Source organism: Pocillopora verrucosa, chromosome 9 (genome assembly GCF_036669915.1).
Source record: "Pocillopora verrucosa isolate sample1 chromosome 9, ASM3666991v2, whole genome shotgun sequence".
Taxonomy (NCBI): domain Eukaryota; kingdom Metazoa; phylum Cnidaria; class Anthozoa; order Scleractinia; family Pocilloporidae; genus Pocillopora; species Pocillopora verrucosa.
Window position 1 is genome coordinate 7008111 of NC_089320.1, and position 22911 is coordinate 7031021.

Genomic DNA, 22911 nt, shown 5'->3' on the forward strand with positions numbered 1-22911 from the left:
TGGATCACTGTCTAAAGTGTATAGTCAGCACTATGATATTTATAGCAAACATTGTGATGTTTACTCATTAGAAACGTCATTAGAAAATACTTTCTATTATTAGTTACGGTGAGCTTAAAGATTATATTGATCACAACAAATGATGTTAAATTACACATACAACCTGACGTCATGTTTTGAGTAGTAATCTAGAACAAAATGACGCTCAAAAGTAGGCAACTTTTCTAAATTTGGGTGGCAACTTTTAAATTTTAGAGCAACTTTAGAGAAACTTTTGGGTGTATTGTCAAGCAACTTTCGCTGGATTTACAGGCACAATCTATTCATGCCTAGGAGTCAGGTAAATTTTATCGTGATACATCCGAAATCTCCCCCCCCCTCCCCCCTTAAGCAGTGAATAATGACCGGTCTATTATGGCTCCAGTAGAGGTCACATGTTGTATTTCTGCAGGCTCTTATCAACAGAACGACCGATATCTATAACTTGAGACTAATCTACATCCAAAACACCTCTTTGTCAAAGGTTTCTAATCACAGGAATACCCTTTCACCCTAAGTCGCTTTGTTCGTAACGTAAGGCAGAGGTTAGGTAGGTCTCAGCGAAGTGCTCGTTTTTTTTTCCATCCAGCGAGATCTGGGATAGCAACCTCGTTCCCAGGGTCTTGTTACTTCAACCTTTGAGGAGCGAAGAAAGAGGAACGCACGACAAAACGGATGACATCATTTTGTAACGCGTGTAAGCAGAGAGGCAATTTGTCTGCGCATATTTTGTAAATTTTTGTTTGACGCGAGAAACCGCTGGTATGCGCCTGTGTCGGTTTCACGCTAAATAATCACCGAAGAAAAGTAGCAGGAAAAAACGTCGGAAAAAAATAATGGATCGAGTATTTGAGACAACCTGTCTTGTCTTTCTTAACCGACGTTAAGACACATGCCTACATACCATGTACGAAAAGGCCAAAGACGGTTGTGAGTCATGACTTGAAAAATCCACCTCAACCTCCCAAGAACGAGTTCGCCCAAGGTTGTAGTAAGAGGAACTCAATCTTGAAACTGAGACATTTTTTAGAGCCTTCTGTCCTATGTGACTACGAAGAGAAAGGAAAGACGATGTTATTTGAAGTGATTTGAAGTATGGGGGCCAACTCGAACTAAACGCAATATTACTTCAAAGTTGAAGTAAGATAAGATCAAATTCTACACTACCCTCTTTCACCGCCGGATATCTCACGATCGTCTCCACCTACAACTTCGTGATTCATAGAAGTAAGACATCCATATCTTATGACTAACCTCCAAGGGTTGTAGTCTCATGTGCACATCTTGATCGTCAGTAAATCAAATCTCAAACTTGAAGTTTTCGGTCTTTTTTCGCGTTTTGTTCGCACTTTGATCTTTAAAATATCCTCATCAGATCAGAAGAGCCAGTAAACTCCATGAGTATCCACAGAGTTAGGAATGGTGTTAAACTTAGCATACTCTTTTATCCCTCTTAAAAAAATATGACAAAAAAGGTGACGAACCCGCGGAAGCGCGCTGAAAACACCAGAATGGCGCCGAACAGGCAAAATTTTAACTATTCTCGCGCATGCGCAAAGATGCCCATCTGCTGCAATGAAAACAACCAGTTCGGGAAACATGTCTATGATTTCTTTGGTCGCAGAGACTGAACACGGTTCAGTAGGAGACGAAGTTTCTGTGATATCTTTCTCTTGAAGGCGCTTTGAAAGTGTCAGATCGAGAGCAAGGAAGAAACTTCCCAACTGTAAGCTCGGTCCAATGTTTGACCGTAATAATTATCTGACCATCACATTTCCACAGACGTGTATGCTCGACGACTTTCATTAACATTTAATGTAACATCTATATACAGATCGAAATGCTTTCGATTCTTTTCTCGCTAAATCCAGCAAAAGGAACCTTAAAATGATAAAATTTTGATCCAAATGATTCACTCACGCGTAAACGCAGTCTGAATTATGTATCCTCGACAGCTCGGAGAAAAAAGTATTAGAAAAGTAAATAACAGCTTTTATTTACCTTGCTTTACATTTACCAAATTTTTGTTTTATCAATAATTTACATCATTTCACTTCTACAGCAAAAAAAATGCGTTATTATTCGTGTGAATACTTTGACTACAACAAAATATAATTTACAGTCAATATTCCAACTCAGCCCTCGTTCAAATCATGCATATATTTCTCGATTTGTCGTACGTGCCTCTCGAAACTACGGAAATAAAATCATGGATCGATATCAATATACGGAAATCGAATCCGCACGAGGTAAATTAGTTAGTCCATTCGTTTTCTGTACGTTTCATGCACTCTCAGCAAAAGGGGAAAGAAACTATCTGCTGATAAAGCATATTTCTGACAGCTGCTGACGTTTCTCTGTTGTGGTCACGTAGGCGAAAGTAATTTAAATACTAATAACTTCTAAACCAATTTTCCCAACATAAACTGATTTTTAGCGACTACCCAATGTTTCTTTGTTTTCGAAAAGTTGATGTATTGTTGAAATATCTCGTTGAAAAGTCGTGCACCGTCACGGTGAATCATCCTACGTCAACTTTGTTTTCGTTCTAACGTAATAACGGGTTCGTGTGTTCTTAGGGCATGAGTCACGCAATCTGTCCAGTTGGCTGATTGCGAGGTGTTCGACGTAAGATAACTCCACTGCTCGCTCTGGACTGCCTTTATTTTCTTCGAGTACTCTCAAAATCACCACTCATACAGAATAGAGAAGTCATGTCGATGATTTTTCGCACTTGTTCTGTGTCGCTAGCTCAGCGAAGGCGATACCCTTTCTACTATGAAAATAGAAACGATGAGTTCTTTTCTGCGATTACTGTGTGTACCATTCAAGCTTCTTTTGAAGGCGTATACAACATCTTCCGTAGTCGAGTCTTTCAGGTAAATTTCCAAAATGTTATCCCACGTTTTTTGGAAGTCTCCGTCAGACGAAATCTCTCGAAACGTAACTTTATTCATCACTGGCCTGACATCTGTCCCACACTCATGATAAGTCGAGAAAGATCTTTAACTATGTATCAAGTTACTTCGTTCGACACCAAATCCACATTCATAGAAGTAGCACACGTTTTACTTCAATGAAAAGGTGATAAAAATCTGTAAGAAAGCGTTTTGTAATAAAAGAATTCCTTGGTATTGTTAAGACACTCGTGCGCCGTCTTGGTGAAACGTCCTACGTCAAATTGGTTTGCGTTTCAATGCATCACCAGGTCTGAGTTTGTTGGTCACGCAATTTATTGCGAGGCATTCGACATAAGGAAACTCTCATCTAGCACCTCCACCGCTTGCTTTCGTTCGGCTGCCTTCATTTTCTTCGAAAATCCACATAATCACCGCTTATGCAGGATAGAGCAGTCATGTCGATGATTTTTCCGCACTTTTTCTGCGTCGCTTGCTCAGCGAAGACGCTACCCAAACTGTCCTGAAGTTAAAAATCAAAGCGATTTTGTCGACATTACTATTCGTCTCTCCGATTATCACTAAGGCTTCCTTTAGAGACTTACGCTACGTCAGAGTCTACGTCTGGTAAAATTTCCCAAAAGTTAATGGACCAAATGCAGAAAGATTTCTGTATAACGCCGTACTGTTCTAAAAAAGTCCTAGTTTCATCCATGAACTACTCTTGTCACCATTTTTTTCATAAAAATTAGAAACCGTATGCATAATGAAGTACAGTGGGTTGATAAGTTTCCCGGCGTAAATGGTCAATGCTTAATTTTCACATGAAACATCGCTGAGTCCGCCTTTATTGTATTGTTTCATAGCACTAGTTCCTTCCAATCTCAAAATTTGCATGATCACAAGGCTTACACAGCGTCAAGAATAGTGCATGACAAAACTTCAAAATGACGCAATCAAAAATGATGCAATGGCTCTTTAAATATGTATATAAAAAGGGAGTAAGTGTACCGTAGTATCACAATCAAACGGAGAACATTCTCGCGGAAGCGTGTTTATATTCAGCGAAAGTAAGTTCTATCATTTCCATTAACTTTATTTTTTTGAAAATGATTCTCAGAAGATTGCATGATTAATTCGAGCATGTCTGAGATGTTGGCCACAGCCCTCCAAAAAGAGCCACATCGGGAATTTTAAGTTGTCAAAAGAAGTCGTAAATCTGAGGGAAAAGTTCGAATAATATTTGGCAATGGAAGAGAAAAACCAAAAAAGGCAAAAAAGATACAAAAGGGAAACAAGTATAGTTAATGATGAAAAGGGTTGTCATGGATTATTAAAAATAACAGATTAAAACTTAGGCCGATCTTATAAGGTGTATTCACAACGACGGTGTTCCTCAAAAGAAATGACACTGCAAATAAGTAAGCCATTAAAATGTATGGCAAAGAAACTTTTCACTCTTTCATAAACGATTGATCCATCGATTGATGTTTTCAATATATCGATTAATTTAAATTTTACTTTAACTCGTGATTTAATATGCTAATTTGAATTTGTGATGTAAACAAATGTCATCAGTGCGTAATGATTAGCGTGACAAAAATTTAAATTTACATCGGATTAAACTACAGGATCAACGACTTTGGACTTTGTCTCAACTACGAATGTGACAATCGTAAATAGAATTTGAAAGGATAGATAAAATATTTTATCACATCTGTTAACTAGGAATAAAATTCTGAAAACTGCGTAGGCTTGCAGTTTCGCTATTGTCAATATTGTTGTATGATTATGTTGTTACTCGTTGTTGTGAAATTTTTCTAACATTCCCCTTAATGTATTTTTGTTACTGTTTTTGCTGTAGTTGTCAGGTGTGGTGCTCTGTGTGTTTCAATTGCTCATATTTAGCTTCAGAGCCCGCAAAAGTTCTCTTACAATTCAGAATGAAAAACAGAAAGAAATGACAGGTTAAACTTGTACGACCAAGGTTGGTAGCGTATTTCCAATGTTAGTAAACAAGAGATTACAAACTGATCTATTAGAGTAAATTTAACAATAGAACGGTTTAAGTAATTATTATCACCTGGGGAGGGGGGACAGAGGATTTTGGTTGTATTACGATAATATTAACTGGATCTCCCCCATGAGGTTCTGTAATATTCTTATGACAACGATTCTTATGACATCCCTCCTCATTTGCAGTTAATTGGCAGTCGGTTTTCTTTAGTCCCTTCCCCCCCCCCCCCCCCCATATAATTTGTTAGCAAAGACCGATCCCCGTCATCTATTTCCTCTGGAAACCACGTGATCCCCCAAATTCCTCAACTCCTCCCCCGGGTGATAATAATGACTGCTCTCTTAGTGGGATTCTATTTCATTGATTTTAGTGACATCGTTTAAAGTACTGAAAGCCAAAGAGAAGAGCCGTACATACAAAACCAGACACGGCGACCAACGGAACGGAAGTTGTTCTCCTGGATAGCGAGGTTGGACATTCATCATCGGGTGAATGTGCATGGCACGGGGAAAAATTCTTCAATGAAGACGGTTACTGTCGTTTGTTAAAAGAAGATTACGGTCGCATTCTATATGAACGTGACTTTGCGAAAAGAAATCTAACAGTTGCAAATTACCGTCTTATTGGAGAGCTACAGAAAGAGAGACATGAAAAGAACTTTGGTAAGAGTCTTTTCAGTCACTTTTCCCTTCGATCTTGACCATTCATCTCTTTTTATATGTCACTCCCCACCCCCCCCCCCCCCCCCCCGGCCTGTTATCTCGACCTTCCTATTGAACCAAAAGTATAATGCCTCAGCCTCGCTCCTGCTTTTGATTGAACGTTTTGTCATTTGATTTATTTTACTTTAATTGTTTGTATATATTCCCAGCGATGAAAATTATGTTCAAAGGCCTCAGCTAACAAAATGTACTTATCTTAGAAGCTGTGGCAGCCACGGATCAGCAAAACACCATGGAACATATTCCCGAAGAACCGATCCAGTCTAGCCCCCGACTGAGCTCGAAATACTCGAAAATACCCCTGGATCATCGAAGTAGAGGGGAGGACGGCATGAGAGTCCGTTCTCGTCTTGATGGGTATGCACATCACCAAGACATCGTTAGCCAAGACACTAACTCTGAAGAAGAAGACAAACAGGGAGATGAAGCAGCCAATAATAACACGAGCAGTTCTAATGACGATGACGATCGTGGTGGTGGTGACGATGATATTAATGATGATTATGATGTTATTAGAAATAGCGAGGAAGGCAGTGAGAACAAAGATGATGACGGAGTTAATGACGATGACAATGATGGGAACTGTGATGAAAACTGTGAAATTGAATATCTTAATAATCATAAGGGGAGCAATAGTTACGATGGTGGAAAAAACTTTGCCAGCAACAATGGCGTTTCTGCTAAAAGTTGCACAATTCAATCCACTCTACGTCCAAAAGAAGACGAAACATTTGTGGAGTCAGATGAAACTGATGAGTCTCTAACTGAAGAGTTAAACGTCAGCTTGCGATTTGACTCACAGTGCAGCATTGATGAAGACACGGGCAACTCTAGTGCTGAGAGCAATGATGGATTCCTAGCCAACAGCAATAGTATCAACAGCAATAATGATAGTTCTTGTGGAAATTCCAACACCAGAAATGACAAGAAGAAAGCTAAAGAACTGCAAAAGACTAACAGCTTTGAAGTTGGAAACAATGCCGAGCTTTCAGCGGAAAGAGATGGTGAAGCTACAAGTGAAGGAGCAAGACCAAAGATACTTCTGCAGAATCCAATGATTTTTAACACATTTGAAACAAACAACCATGATGGGAAGATACCATCCTTGGAGACAACTGGTATTAATCAAAACTTTCTCGCCCGGCACTCAACAGATCCGAGTCTTCCACAGAGCTCGTTTGTAGAAAGTTATGACATGCGAGCCAGCGATAAGCACTCAGACGATTGGACTCAGCACTCTATAAGCAGTAATAGCAGCTCCTCCTCACTTTGGAGCCTCCCCCGCTCACCGGCTCCAGAAAGAGGCGGGTTGATGCCAGAGAATGTATATTTCAGGGCGGCGAGTCCACGGTACAGAGATCCAATGCCAGTGAACTACCAGCCTGTGACACAAATGAGGGGACAGCTCCCCAGTACTGGTGGCTTCAGCCGAGGCGTTTACTCGCTTCACTGGAATGAAAACTTGCCAAGTATCAAACATCAAACGAGCTTTTCAAGTTTTGAAGACTTTTCTGCAGGAAATGAGACTCAGACAGCATCACCTTCACTTGGAGTCAGACCATTGGCGCCCGCCGTGAGATATCCAGCCGTTACCGCACCAAATTTTCCGACTACCACTTGGCAATTCTCTTCAAGCACGACTTCAGGAAGTGCAGCCTCAGTTACTTCCACTTATGATGTGTTAAGCAGCTATGAACAAGAACGCGTAGGGGACTTCAACAGGTACAGGTCCTCCTATGAAGATACCCAAGCAAAGAGAGATACCCAGGCAAATAGTGGTTTGACTTCATCCGAAATGGTTTATGCAGAGAGACGAGAGGAAAGCTTGAGGAGCCATGGCCTATTCAATAATCAACAGGAGGGTTCATTTGCTTCATTATCTCTTAGGGACCCTTCACTGGTTTCTCTAGAACAACAAGTGGCTGAAATCGATAGAATTCTTAAAGAGCGAGAAGAACGAACCAAAAAGCAGAGAGAGGTGGCACAAAGACATATGGATACAAGAGAAAAGAGGCGAAGAGAGGCAAGAGAAAGGAAAGAGAGAGAAGAAAGGGAAATGAGAGAACAAGAGGAGAGAAAAAGGAGGGAGAGGGAACAGAGAGAAATGAGAGAAAGAGAAGAGAGAGAAATGAGAGAAAGAGAGGAAAGAGAAAATAGAGAGAGAATGGAAAGAGAATTGGAAGAACGAAGAGAAAGGGATACAACAGTAAGAGAAAACAGGACCACAGAGGAGAGCCTTCCACTTCAGGAGACTCCACTATGGCAGTGCGAGCATTACCAGCGGAGATGTAGTGTCAAGTTTCCATGTTGCGGAGTGTTTTATCCGTGCCACCGCTGTCACAATTTATCGGGGACATGCCCTACTGATGATAAAAAGGCACATCATGCGACGCATGTCAAGTGCGGAAATTGCGGACGAGAAGAAGAGGTTAGTATCTTTTGCATACTTAGAATCTTTTCGTACTGAAGAAGCTTAAAGTAACAAAGTTATAAAAACTAGATTTTATCTCAAAAGACGTGAAGTTAGGATCCTATAGAGGTGAATTACATGTAACTTCAGATTTATCAGAAAACCAAGATCAATAAAAAAGCCTTTAGCTTGTGTGACGTAAAAACGAAATTCCTTGAGAACATGAAATCCAATCAGATCAAAGGAAAAACTTACAACGACCCATTGAGAAGATGGTGATATCATGTAATTGGCATCAAGCGCGGAAGAACAGTTATGCCCAGGTCCCCACTGGTTATAGTTTGGCATCTGATTGGGTGGGAAGTTGGTGCGAATCTTTTAGATTGATCAAACAGTTCTATAACGGGAACGCAATGTCATATGCTGGTTTATTTTCGTCACTCAGTTGAAACGAGAGCTTGGCTCCAGTGTGCAGCTGTTTAAGTCGTGCCTCTACACAAATTGTCAGAGATATTACTAACGATGCATTTACTGCACGCAATGTTTAATTAAAATATTAGAAGGATAAACACATTCTTTGAAACATTCTGAAATTTTAAAAAAATCACACTTTTAAAAATAACACCCTCTGACTGATGATATTCTAATTTATTTCAGATAAATGAAGAAAGTCAAACCTGCAGACGCTGTGGCGTAAAATTGTCAGAATATTTCTGCCCAAAATGTAAGCATTTTACAGGTGTTGACAAGAACCCTTTCCACTGCGAGAAGTGTGAAATCTGCCGGTAAGTTGTTTTTCGATTGAAATATACTACGACTCATAGACACGTTTATTACCTCGTATACTAAACATTGAAAGCATTAAGTTATGTGCGGAGCCAAAATCTTTCTTAAAATGTATTGTTTTCTTTAAATCAATGGGATATAGTTTCGAGGGAATACAATAAAGGTTGTTTTATTTACTGGTAACTCGTAGGCCCTCTAAAAATTTCTTTAAGTGTTATTTCATAATTCTACAGGCCATATTCCATATTTCTCCAGCTCTGCCTGGCCAACAAAATCTGTTCCGAGTGCTACCGGGGGCGAAGTAATGCGAAGTTTTGCATTGCGCAACAAGATTTTGAACAATTTTCCAAAGGTCATAAAGAGACGTACCATACGTTGAAAGAAGGAAACGATGCGTTGTACACTGGCCTGTTTCACCTTTGCAAAGAGCATTCCAAGAGCTTTTGCTTTGCTAAAACAAAAGTTTTAAGAGACAAATCCGCCGGTTTGGATTTAATTTAACCAATCTGTTTTTCAGTATTTACAAGGACAGATCATTTCACTGCGACGTGTGCAATGTTTGCCTGGACAAGCGACTGGAGGGAAAACACAAATGTCGGCCGAACTCAGGACATGACGAGTGTTGCATCTGCTTGGAGGTAACTATAGATCATATTTTATACTTTTAAATTGCTTCAAACACGTAGCCAGGAATTTACGCTTTTTAGCAATGATCTTGATTGATGAAAAAAAGCCCCAGGACACACAGCTGATAATGATGAAAATTTTCGGGTACGAGTGTTACTGACACGTTAAATTCTGCACGCTATTTCAGGACGCTTTCAGCGGTTGTCAAATCCTACCATGCTCACACAAGGTTCACAAGGAGTGTGCCATTGCAATGATACAGAATGGCGTGTAAGTATGCTTATCAATGCTTAAATAGTTTATAGCAACTGTTCATAACGTTTTTAAAGGATATTAATAAATGAGAGTATAACTTAAGAAATAGTGGTGATGATCATGATGATAAACGATAATTACTATGATAATCACATATCATCAATAAAGTTTCCAAATATGAAACGGGACAACGGCGTTCGTCCTTTGGAAGAGCGATGCTGTCATCATGAAACCGTTTCCGCAGTTGTCAATTGATATACCAAGACTTCTCTTACTTGGTGACATGAGAACGCCATTGCGCTCTAGGGATGTAGACATCAAACCCATATATTCTGTGGGTGTAACAAGTAGCGTTGTGTTACGCAATGAGGTACAGTATCAAACGGCAGTTTTTTGTTGAGTATTGAAACTAATCCAGGATTGCTTTGGTTTTGCAGAAAAATCGCGCCAGCCTCTCAACAAATCGAGTGCAAAACTGAAAGCAATTGCGGCTTGGTGATTCACGTTTTTACGCGCTTTCCTGATTTTGAATACTTATTGGTTGTGAGCAATTCTAATCGAGTGTCAAAAGCAACCGGGACAGCATTGGCTTTCCTTCACTTCGCTCTGTGATTGGTCTCGAAAACTCACATCTCGACCAATCAGATACAAAACGAAACCCATCCGCGACTAGATCACTCCTTTTTTCCCCGCCTTTAGAGAAGTTTGCTTCGAGGGCTCTGCATCTCACTGTTTCTTTTCTTTTGCTTTCAGACGTAATTGCCCAATATGCCGGCACCCTTTGTATGGTCAGCTCCCGCAGTAACTTCTCAGACTCAGGAAACAGAGGATTCAAGCCAAGATGGTGAATACAAGCTAGAATTCTCTTCTACCGAGTGCTTAAACTATCAGCATCAAAAAATGTGTACTTTGCACTGCTTGTCAACGTTTCATCTGATACTAGAGTAAAAGATAACGAATGAAACGCTTTTAATCCTTCTATAATCAGTTTGGAATCAGTGCTAACAGGAAAATGAACGTAGAATATTTGTACTAGGTTGCAAATGCATGAGAAAGTTTAAGTAAACTTACAGCGTAAGATAAATAAAGTGAAATAAAATTTCCCGTAATTGTCGAAAGGAAGAGTAAGTCAGTGAACTCTATTTAAAACAGGGTGGCCCCATTCAGCTACGAGGCTGTTGTTCAGAGGGCCCTGTATAAACCTTAAATCATTACAATATTATAATCAATTACAAGAAACACTTGTAGTCTAAAAACTTGTGATCTAAGAAAAACTTAAAAGAAAAAACTTACAATGTTTATAATCGAATTCTGATGAACACTTGTAGGCTAAGACCTTATAATATTACAAAAAAAACTAATAACTAGATCTATATTACAAGATAGAAAATATTTAAACATCAGCTCTTTGTAAAAATCTATGCAAAATCGTGTTTCATCGCTAGTCGCTTAAACGCCTTCTAAGACGCTGCCCAAGGTCTTGAAGGATGAATGCTTTCACCCCCTCGTGGATTGTAACTAATGAAGCTGTGGTTTCTTGTAACATAGTCAGAAAGAATGAGGACACTAATTTTCAATGGTCTTAAGCTAAATGAGGAAAAAATCGAGCTGCTTCTATTCAGTTCACGTTATCGGCCCTGTCCCTCATTGGAATTCGTTCGTGTTGGGGGTGAAACTATTCAACCGTCCACTTCTGTTCGCAATCTTGGAGTGATACTCGATCTCAGTGCTGATATGGAAGACCACATTAAAAAGATATGCAAAACATGTCATTTCCATCTAACTAATATTAGTAAGATAAGAACATATTTGGATCGTGAATCTGCTGAAGCAATTATTCATGCTTTTGTGACCACTAACTTGGACTACTGTAATGCGATTCTTCATGGATTACTTAAAGCTCTCTTAAACCGCCTACAGCTAGTTCAGAATAGGGCAGCGCGCATTGTAACATTCACAAAGAAGTATGAACATATAACTCCCATTTTAATAGATTTACATTGGTTGCCTGTTGAATACCGTATTACTTATAAAATCTTATTGTTAGTATATAAGGCTATCAATGGACTTTCACCAAGTTATATATCCAATTTGCTCAGCTTTTGTACCAGCTCCTACTCTTTGTGTTTTTTTTCGAATAAGTTACTTCAAGTCCCGAGATCTAAGCTTAAGTCTTATGGTGATCGAAGATTTTCTATTGCAGGACCTAAATTATGGAACAGCATACCCGCATCCTTAAGAAATGCCGATTCCTTGAATTCTTTCAAAAAACACTTAAAGACATATTTAATTCGCCAAGCCTTTCTTGATTTGTAAATATAATTCTGATTAATTTCCATGCTTATATATGTAGTTGTTAGATTTTTTAGTTTTTTAAATACATTTTGTGATATTGTTAAGCGCCTAGAGCAATTAGTGATATAGACGCTATATAAATAAAGTTATTATTATTATTAAGACATTTGTAGACTAAAATAGACTTGTTCCTTTTTCTGATAGTTTCTAAGTTAGACCATCCTAGTATCATGAGAGCTTCACTGGTACTATCTCGTCTGACAATTATACGTGCATATTTACCAGAGAGAGAAGAATTCTTGAAGACGATTAGGATGCCTCAGTAAAGATATTGCTTGACGTGGTTAGTAACAAAAAAGGAGAAAACTGTTATAAAAGCGATAGTTATTTCAAATTAATTGTGATAAGTCCTCATACATTTATAATAAGTATATTTTAATATTATTTACAAGTATAGTTTTATACTTTTTATTAGTATATTTTTATATTTTTTATTAGTATATTTTTATATTAATTAGGTTCGCAAATGGTCGAGACCAATACCGCATTCACACCAAAGCTGGAACATGTTTTATGGCTGTCTTGTTAAAAAAACAGATTGTTTTCTTCACAAGAAGAAGGTTCCGTTTCTGATTTTCATTGAGTTAAACTCGGTTAACTACACGTTTTTCTGCTGTGAATGGGATATAACTATATAGCTCGTTGACGGAGGCTAAAGAACAGTTTCTTATGTAACAAGTAAGTTTGTTATAACGTTCTTCAGACGAGACTGAGGGTATAACCGGCGCACCAGCAATAAATTTACGGCAAGTTTAATTCTTGACGACCCGATCGAACTCTTCTACTTTTTCGTCATTGCCAGTGGTTCCAAAATTAAGTATTACAAATATAATACATTAAGAAAGGAACAACTATATAAGATTGGAAATAACATAGGAAATACGAATAACATAGGAAATACGACACACTCGATAAAAGGGACATTTACCTAACGATTTGGGAATACGGCTGACATAAGAACGTACCCGTTATTACTTGTCAACTTAGTCTCAACTTTTCATTTGTATGATCCGCGCGAAGGTCAAACTCGTATAGATACCCGCGCGAGTGGGGCTAGGCTGAGGATTAGTTTCTAAAGAGGGCTTGATTTAAACTGTTATCAAGCGATTTCTTTTATTCATGAACAAACGATGTTACATTTTTTAGATAGTAGTAGCATCCTACAAGATAAATATTGAAAAGTACGTTTGTCCTGATAATTGCTCTGACCGCAGTGGGCCATTTCTTCACTTAACCCTTTAACCCTTAAGAGTGATTAGCATCTAATTTCTCCCCACAATATCACCTCTGAATCATGCAGTAAGGTCCTTAATTAGCTCATTCATCATTCCAAGAGTGAAGCAGGAAGATTGGGTGCCAACAAAATATCTTTTCATCTACATCTTAGTTGTCATGGTATGTAGTTCTTTAGATAATTAAATATGGTTAAAATGTTTTAGTTTGAACAATTGCTTTCCAGATCCCTCCCCCCAAAACAAATAAATAAAATACTTGCATGGTAATTGTACCTGTGTATTCAAATTTGTTTGCTAACAACATGTAGCCTGCTTCTATTAGAACTCTAGTCCCTTCCCCGCCCTTCATTTAATACTTTAGTGGTAGCTGTTATATTGAATTCCTCTACATCAACACCTAGCAGTTCCAGTGGAAGATGCGAGGTGGCTACATTCATTCATGACTAGCCGGAGTGAACAAATTACTTTTGAAGATACCATATTTATGCTTAGGAGGAAACTGTTTCCCTTCATGCATAATCTACATCTATTACCAAATACTATTGACATGAAAAAATAATTACTGGGTAAGACCGGGTAATTCCAAGTTTTTTTAATATCCAAAGATGAGGTCGATTTCATCATTGGCTAACAACCATTCTTGCCCTTTACCCACCCATGAAGCAAAGTCCTAGAAGACCACATGCATATAAGTCCCAGAGATAAAGCCAAATGCTTCGCTTTCCTTATGTTTGCTATGACATATTGAAGGAATTCATGTCCCCCACTTTCCATAACAGCTATATTAAACAACTGACACGGAATCTGGGAGCATAACATTGATGACACTCCACATTTGAAGCTTGCAACAAAATATTTGGTCAGATCGCTAACACTGTGAGCAAGTGGTTTTGTACCCTTACATGAAGAAAACTGAAAAATAGGGGACAAAGGATTATCAAGAGTGGGTGCAGTTGACATCTGTAGAGTGCTGCTGGGCTGAACTTCACCAAAGTCAAGTCCACTAGAAACAACCAATTTGAAAGGCCTCCTCTGCCTTTAATCACGTCTTGAAATGTATAGATAAGTGCTTGTCACCCTCGTTTGACAACTGCTACCTAAAGGCAAAAGAACCAGCGGTGAGTTCCCCAAGCAAGAAAGTTAAAAAGTGTTATTGAGCTTGCTGAAATCAAAACACACCAGATAATTTCTAGCTAAAGAGGATAATGGAATTTATAGCAAAGGATGGTGTTCTAAAATCAATTCACTGCTATTCTGTAAAAGTTTTATAAATCTGTCCTTGAAGAATTACAAGTCTCGTTGACTGCATCAGCACAACCATCCCAAAACTTGGGGTCAGACTGCAAAACCAGCATCATCTCAAAGCAAGCAAATATACTGCATGAGAGCAGCATCTGTCTGCTCCTTTCTTCCAGAAGACTCTTTTGGAATGTTTCCTTCTCGGAAGAGGCTTTTCCTAGATCTCCCTTCGGTCGTCTGCCTTTTGCTTTCCGGTTTACCCAGCGTGATTTAGCGAGAGGATGGGATTGTTATTTTATAACGGTGCGCGTAGAAAAAATACCCGTCAGAAACTGGGTCAAGAACGTCGCCCAGTTGTGGCTAGTTGTGTCTGGTTAGAGGTACGCCCGAGGAGCACTAGTGACGAGTTTCCGGGTTGGGTGATTATCAGAGATAATTCACATGTGAAGAATACATTGTTGAGTTTAAATCAAGGAAATTTCACTAAATTTTGTGTGGCTGTTTCCTTCAACCTCGTCGATCTTAAGTTCCTTGTTCAGTAGAGTTTTATCTTAACACTGTAGCCGCTAAGACCTACACTTGCAAAGGTAAACAAAACTTATGAATAGTATCGTCACTATAATGCCCTTGTCATAGTGCTACTGGTTAGAAAGATCCCTAAGATGAAATTTCTATTGTCTTGTACCTCTAGCCGGTAGGAACTCAGGAGGCTTTAAAAAATACTACCGGCTAGAGGTACAGCTTGTATATTTAGTCAACTTTGCCCAATTGTTACTACGGTTTGCTTCACATTTTACTTTTTCTGCACTCCAAATTAGTCTTACACTCCTTTGACGTTTTTCAAGAACACATTTCTATTTATAAAGATAAATTAAAAAATTATCTGGTCTTGAACCTCTAGCTGGTAGGATCAGTCTTAGGGTGCTTAGAAAATAATACCAGTTGGAGGTACAGGTGGCATATTTAGTCGACATTGCCCAATTTTTACTACAGTTTGCCCCACATTTGACTTTTCTGCACTCCAAATTAGTCTTACACTCCTTGGAATCACTTTTTACAAGGGTAAATTTACATTTTCGTTTTTAGTAAGGTTTTTCCCATAAGAACAAAATTCTTTTGCCTAGAACCAGTTAATGAGGTATTCTTCTGAGAAGAAACACTGCTCTCCTCCCAAGATGATATCCATTTAAGCAGAATCTTATTTTTTGTGCGAACTTATCAGTAGAATTACTGCTCTTCCCTAAAGACACAATATTTGTCTAGTAAGAATGTCACTTTCTGAGTCTTCCCACAAGAGTTTTTGTCCTTCACCCAAGAATGATATTCATTTTTAAATTGATCATTCTTCACAAGAGATTGACTTTGCTTGTGTTAAGAATCACATTCTAAAGCATGCTTGCAGATTAAGTCTTTGTGCTCTTCTGAGGTCTGAATGTTCTATAGAGAAGAATCTTAATATGCCTTTACTGGGTTTTGTTGAGTTATTGAAAGGATCAATTTTCCTCTAACACAGTAAATTACACTGAATAGAATCTCATTTTATTTGGTATTATTTTTTAACATACAATCAACATAACATAAAATGAACTCACATATTTATAATGTATGCATCAAGTTATCAATGAACAACTACATCAACATTCACTGTATCAAAAACATTCACTGTTTATCATCTCATTTTTTGCATCTTACAATATCATATCACTTTTAAATCATACCCCATTCATTTTATCCATATTTCAACATACAATTCACATAAAATATAATTAACTTAGATATTCACAACAACATGATGTATACATCAAATTATCAATGAACAGCTATAGCAACATTCACTGTATTATTGACAACTTTCAATTTTTATGAGCATATCTCATTCTTTGTATATTAGTTACATACATCATTCCCTGATCATACCCCATACCATTCATTGACTTTTACAATCTGCAACAAGGCAGTTTTTGTGCATCAATGAATTAATTGCATGCCAATCGCAACCCTTAATCCTTTCCTATGATCCCTTCTCTTGCTGAGCAGTCCAGTACTTCTTTGTTTACAAACATGATTGAAAGGGGAAGGAGAATGCTCAATTTTGAATCATACAAAAACAGCTCAATTTTGTTGCAAATTGAAGCCTCCAAGTACATAATTTGGCCCTATTCATTTGTAATCTATCCTAACCTCGAGCTATCATTAACATTGTTATATTCAATATTATATTATATTACATTTAATTTCAAGAAGATAAATTTTAAACTGCTGTATTTATTTGGCTATAAGTTGAGACCCCCTCTAGAGCCCAAATTTTATTTCACTTCAGTTTTAATTTGTGTAAAAATTGCTTGGCTTATAGTCAAATAAATAGGGTAGTCTGATTCATATTTTCTTTGGTTGTGGATTTATTTCAATACAAATCAAACCAGTTTTAGATGAAATTCACTTTAGACTTGAACATGTCAACCAGATTTACTGAACTTTGTCATGTAATACTCTGCATAAGTATGAGTGGAATTTCTTAGAAAGGAATGGTCTCTATCATGATATTTATGTTTGATCAGAAGCATTGTTGGTAAGGCCAACCATTGTCTGAAATACGAAAATCAAGTCATCTTGAACATGCCTTTAATTCACCCAATTAACCTTTTCCTTTGGTATTTTCAATGATATCTAACAGTATGCAAACGGTAATAAAAATTGGGCAAAGTTGACTAAATATGCAGGCTGTACCTCTAGTATTTTCTAAGCCTCTTAAGATCCTACCGGCTAGAGGTACAAGACCAAAGGAAAAAAAATAAATGGAAATGTATTCTTGAAAAAAGTGATTCCAAGGACTGTAAGACAAATTTGAAGGACAGAAAAGTGAAATGTGAAGCTATCTGTATTAAAAATTGGGCGAAGTCGACTAGTATGTAAGCTGTACCAGTAGCCAGTGGTATTTCCTAAGCCTCCTCAGATCCTACTAGCTATTTACAGGTTCAAGATCCAATAAAAAAGAAATGAAATGAATTCTTAAAATAAAATGATTCCAAGGAGTGTAAGACTACAATTTGGAGTGCAGGAAAGTAAATTGTGGAGCAAACGGTTATAAAAATTGGGCAAAGTCGACTAAATATACAAGCTGTATCTCTAGTCGGTAAGCCTCAAGATCCTACCAGCTAGGGGTACAAGGCCAAATAAAGAAATAAATGGAAACATATCCTTGAAAAAAGTGACTCAACGGATTGTAAGGCTAATTTGGAGTGCAGAAAAAGTAAAATGTGAAGCAAACCGTACAAAGGCGTAGTAACAATTGGGCAAAGTTGACTAAATATGCAAGCTGTACCTCTAGCCGGTAGTATTTTTTAAAGCCTCCTGAGATCCTACCGGCTAAAGGACAAGACAGTAGAAATCTCATCTTGGAGATCTTTCTAACCAGTAGCACTATGATAAGGGCATTATAGTGGCGATACCATTCATAAGTTTTGTTTACCCTTTGCAAGCGTAGGTCTTAGCTGCTACAGTGTTAAGCTAAATTCCGCTGAACAAGAAACTTGAGATCGTCGAGGGCGAAACAGCCACAAAAGAATTAGCGAAATTTCCTTGATTTAAACTCAACAATGTATTCTTTACATGAAAAGCATGTTATAATGTTCATGTCTAGTTCAATCACGTCGCTTGACCGTTGGTAAATCGTAAATGGTGTTACAGGAATAGTCCGCCATATTGGAATAGCCGACCCGACAACATCCGGCTTTCCGGCAATCAACTCGTCACTAGTGCTCCTCGGCCTAAACGAATGATTGACAGGAAAGGAACAAGAAAAGCGCTTCGACCTACCAAATCTTTTAAGATATTTGCGTCAGGTGCTGTGGATGTTACAGTTGTTCTTGGATATTTAATCCACGAATTTTTAAGGATCAACTCTGAATTTTCGGCTTTAAAGACCACTCTAAGGACAACGAAATTACCTTCTTCAAGAGTTTTGTGCTTGTCACAAGCGCAAACAGAGGATAGTTATAACCAAGGAAAGTAAGTTATTAGTCTGAATCCACATGGGCGATTATTTTAATTTAGTCTCAAATCTACTGATTCATCTACCAAATTTTGAACCCCACAAAATAATTTCTTTCTATGATTTCTGTCGCTCTCGTTTCGTGCTACTAGATTTCAGCACTACTCGTTTTCTTCGTAACTTTTGTAAAATATTATTTAGAAATAATTTTCCCCTTGCCTTGAGACATAGGGAAGCACGAACAAGATTTTCAAATATATTAGATGAGTAGCACAATCACCGTACCCATTTTAGGGTGATAGACAAACTTTCCTTGTTTTGTTTAGTCATACGTCTTCATTAAAATGACTAGATGATAAAAATGGGTAAATTTGGTTGTAACGCGTAACGCAATCTTCGCAGTAAAAACTTTCAAAAACATTTTCCTTAAAAAAGGCAGCTCGTAGGGACAAACGAATTACACTTAATGATAACACAATGTACACTACAACTAAGAAAACTTTTAATATTTCAAGTTTTTTAAAATACATTCAAAGGATTCATGATTCTTGAATATCCTTTTTGTAACGCTGGCTTGTAATTTAATTTATGCACAGTTATGCATTGCCTCACAAGATTTTGAGTAAGGAAAACAAGTTCATTAAGAAACGTAACATAAAAGAACGCAGACGAGAATACGTGTACCTTTCTGCACGAGTGTTATTGACACTTTTTATTCTGCTCGTTATTTCAGGACGAGTTCAGCTTACACAAAGTTCACAGGGAGTGTGCCATTGCAATCGTACAGAATGTCAGTGAGCAACAGGGATTCAAACGATTGGACCCAGCGTCCTATTACCAGAAATAGCAGCTCATCCTCACTTTTTAGCCTCCCCCGTTCACCAGTCTTAGAAAGAAGCGGGTTGATGATAGAGTATGCACAGACAGAACAGAGAGAAATGAGAGAAAGAGAAGAGACAGGAAATAGAGAGGGAATGGAAAGAGAATTGAAAAAGCGAAGAGAAAGGGAAACAAGAATGAGAGAAGACAGAACCGCAGAGGAGAGCCTTCCACTTCAGGAGACTCCGCCCTGGCAGTGTGAGCACTACCAGAGACGTTGTACTGTCAAGTATCCATGTTGCGGAGTGTTTTATCCATGCGAACGCTGTCACAATTTATCGGGGACATGCCCTGCTAATGATAAGAAGGCACGTCATGCGACGCATGTCAAGTGCGGAAATTGTGGACGCGAAGAAGAGGTGAGTATCTTTTGCATTCTTGGAATCTTGTCGTAATGAAGTAGCTTAGAGAAACAAAGTCATAAAAAACCCGATTTTATCCCAAAATACTTGACGTTAAGATCCCACGGGGGTGAATTACATCTAACTTCAGATTAATCAGAAAACCAAGAGCAATAGAAAGCCTTCGGCTTGAGCGACGTTGAAAACGAATTTCTTGTAAGCACGAAGGCCAATCAAAGCGGGAAAATAATTTTGGCCAGGTCTCCACTGGTTTTGGTTTGGCATCTGATTGGGTGAGAAGTTGGTGCGAGGCTTTTAGCTTGATCCTACACTTCTATTACGGGAAATCAATGTCATATGCTGGGTTATTATCGTCACTTAGTTGAAACAAGAGAACTTGGCTCCAATAGGCAACTGTTTAAATCATACCTCTATATAAATTGCTCTAGATATTGCTTGTGACGCAATGTGTAGCTAAACTGATAGAGGGATAAACAAATTCTTTGCATCATTCTGACATTAAAAATCACTTTTTAACGTAACACCCTCTGACTGATGATATTCTAATCTAATTCAGATAAACAAAGAAAGTCAAACCTGCAAACGCTGTGGCGTAAAATTGTCAGAATATTTCTGCCCAAAGTGTAAGCTTTTTATGTGTATTGACAAGAACCCTTTCCACTGTGAGAAGTGTAAAATCTGCCGGTAAGTTGTTTTTCAATTGAATTATACTTAACCAATAGATTCCAAGTTGCCATGCGTCTGTTCAGTAATAGATCACAGAGGACGTCAAAATGTGGTCAGAACAAAAAAGTGGCACACGAGGCGCAGCCGAGTGTGTCACTGATGTTCTGACCACATTTTGACGTCCTCTGTGATCTATTACTGAACGCACGGCAACTTGGAATCTATTTGTTTTATATGATAAAGAATTAAAAAAAAAGTTTAATGATGACGTCATCTATACGTCTGTTCTCCAATAGAACATAAGTGAGAACCAACCAGAATGCATGCAGAACTGAGCTTATTATATAAAACGACTTAGTGACACGTTCATTATCCCGTATGCTATACATTCAAAACATCCAGTTATATGCAGAGTCAAAATCCTTTTTAGAACGTATTGTTTTCTTTAAACCTAAAAGAGATAGTTTTAAGGGAATACAACAAAGGCTGTTATAAGTACTGTTAACTCGTGCGCTCCAAACGTTTCTTTAAGTGCTATTGAATATTTCTCCAGGCGAAGAAAATCTCGGTTCGTGAAACTGAGGCCACTGTGCCTGGCCAACAAAATCTATCCCGAGTGCTATTGAGAGCGAAGTAATGCAAAGTATTGCATTGCGCAACAACATTTGGAACAATTTCCAAAAGGTCATAAAGAGACGTAACATAGATTGAAAGAGGAAAACGATAGAATGGTTTTTGCTTTGGGAGAAACATCCGCCGGCTTAGAATAACGTTAGTGACGTGATGGCCCTATCATTTCATTTAATCAAACTGTTGTTTCAGCTTAAACAAGGACACATCCTTTCACTGCGACGTGTGCAATGTTTGCATGGGGAAGCAAATGGAGGGAAAACACAAATGTCGGCTGAACTCAGGACAACTTGACAATTGTTGCATCTGCTTTGAGGTAATTATATATAGATCATATTCCACACTTTTAAATTGCTCCAAACACAGGTGGGAATTTATGCTTTGTAGCAAAGATCTTAAAAGACGTCTGAAGCCCTAGGAGACAGCTCTTAATAATGAAAATGTCTGGGTACGAGTGTTACTGACACGTTAAATTCTGCATGCTATTTCAGGAGGTGTTCACCGGTGGCCAAATCATGCCATGCTCACATAAGGTTCATAAAGAGTGTGGCTCTAGAATGATGTTTTATGCAAAGATACAGAATCGCGTGTAAGTATGTTTAGATAGTCCAAAGTAACTGTTCATAACGTTTTAAAGGATATTAATAAACGAGAGTATAACTTAAGTAATGGTGGTGGTGCTGTCATCATGAAACCGTTTCCGCAGTTGTCAGTTGATGTATCAAGACTTCTCTTACTTGATGCAATGAACACGCCATTATGCTGTAGTGATGTAAACATAAAACCCGGATATTCTGTGTAGTGCTGTGTTACGCAATGAGGTACAGTATCAAACGGCAGTTTGTTCGTCAATGTCGAAAGAAATCCAGGATAACTTTGGTTTGGCAGGAAACTCGAGCCAGCTTCTCAAAAAATCAAGTACAAAACTAAAAGCAATTTCGGCTTGGTCATTCACTTTTTCGCGCACTTTCCTGACTTTGAATTCTTATTGGTTATGAGTAATTCTGAACGAGTGTCACAAGTAGCCGGGATTACGTTGGCTTTCCATCACTTCGCTCTGTGATTGGTCCAGAAAACTACATCTCGACCAATCAGATACAAAACTAACCCTATCTGCAACATAATCACTCCTTTTCTTCCCGCCTTTAGAGGAGTGTACTTTGAGAGCTCTGTATCTTACAGTTTCTTTTTCTTTTGCTTTTAGTCTTACTTGCCCGATGTGCCGCCACCCTGTGGAAGGTCACGAAACAGAAGATCCAAGCCAAGATGGTTAATACAAGCTTGAATTCTCCACTACAAAGTGCTAAACACAATCAAGATGCCACGTTAGAAATATAACTTAAAGTGGTTGGAAACAAAAAAGAAGTTATAAAAGCGAAATTATTTCAAACTAATTATTATGGGTCTTTTTAATACGCTACTTGAAATGTATGGAAACATTCTCAGTTCTTTAGGTCTCTGTTTGTTTCACTTAAATCCAGTTTAACGACACGTTTTTATGGCGTGGATGGGATATACCTACTAACTTGCCCAAAGAGGTTGAAGAACAGTTTCTTTTGTAACAAATAGGTTTGCTATAACGTTCTCCAGACGCGAAGGTCAAACTCACATAGATACCGGCATGGATTGGGGCTAGGCGGGGGATTAGTTTCTACAGAGGGCTTGATTTAAATTTTTTTCAGGTGGTTTGTTTTGTTCATGAACAAACAATATTACATTATTTTAAGATAGTAGTAGTATCCTACAAAATAAATATTGAAAAATACGTTCGTCCTGATTATTGCTCTGACTGCAGTAGGTT

General features: G+C 38.2%; 1 protein-coding gene across 7 annotated transcripts; it reads left to right on the top strand.

The window, feature by feature from the left end:
* Positions 1 to 1623: 1623 nt before the first annotated feature.
* Positions 1624 to 22876, top strand: LOC131782289 (histone-lysine N-methyltransferase, H3 lysine-79 specific). Of its 7 annotated transcripts, none has more exons than XM_066172731.1 (8): positions 3628 to 4006; positions 4801 to 4923; positions 5324 to 5615; positions 5879 to 8103; positions 20371 to 20498; positions 21303 to 21426; positions 21602 to 21699; positions 22315 to 22876. In XM_066172731.1, the coding sequence occupies exons 4-8, from the start codon at positions 5908 to 5910 to the stop codon at positions 22382 to 22384; spliced, it is 2616 nt and encodes an 871-aa protein (XP_066028828.1). In that variant the 5' UTR covers positions 3628 to 4006; positions 4801 to 4923; positions 5324 to 5615; positions 5879 to 5907; the 3' UTR covers positions 22385 to 22876. The 7 variants fall into 7 exon arrangements, with proteins under 7 accessions (XP_066028829.1, XP_066028828.1, XP_066028827.1 ...); XM_066172735.1 differs by lacking the exons at positions 20371 to 20498; positions 21303 to 21426; positions 21602 to 21699; positions 22315 to 22876 and adding exons at positions 8743 to 8870; positions 9389 to 9509; positions 9686 to 9768; positions 10507 to 10597; positions 11957 to 13292 and having other exon boundaries at positions 3633 to 4923; XM_066172732.1 differs by lacking the exons at positions 3628 to 4006; positions 4801 to 4923 and adding an exon at positions 1624 to 1765.
* Positions 22877 to 22911: the final 35 nt, after the last annotated feature.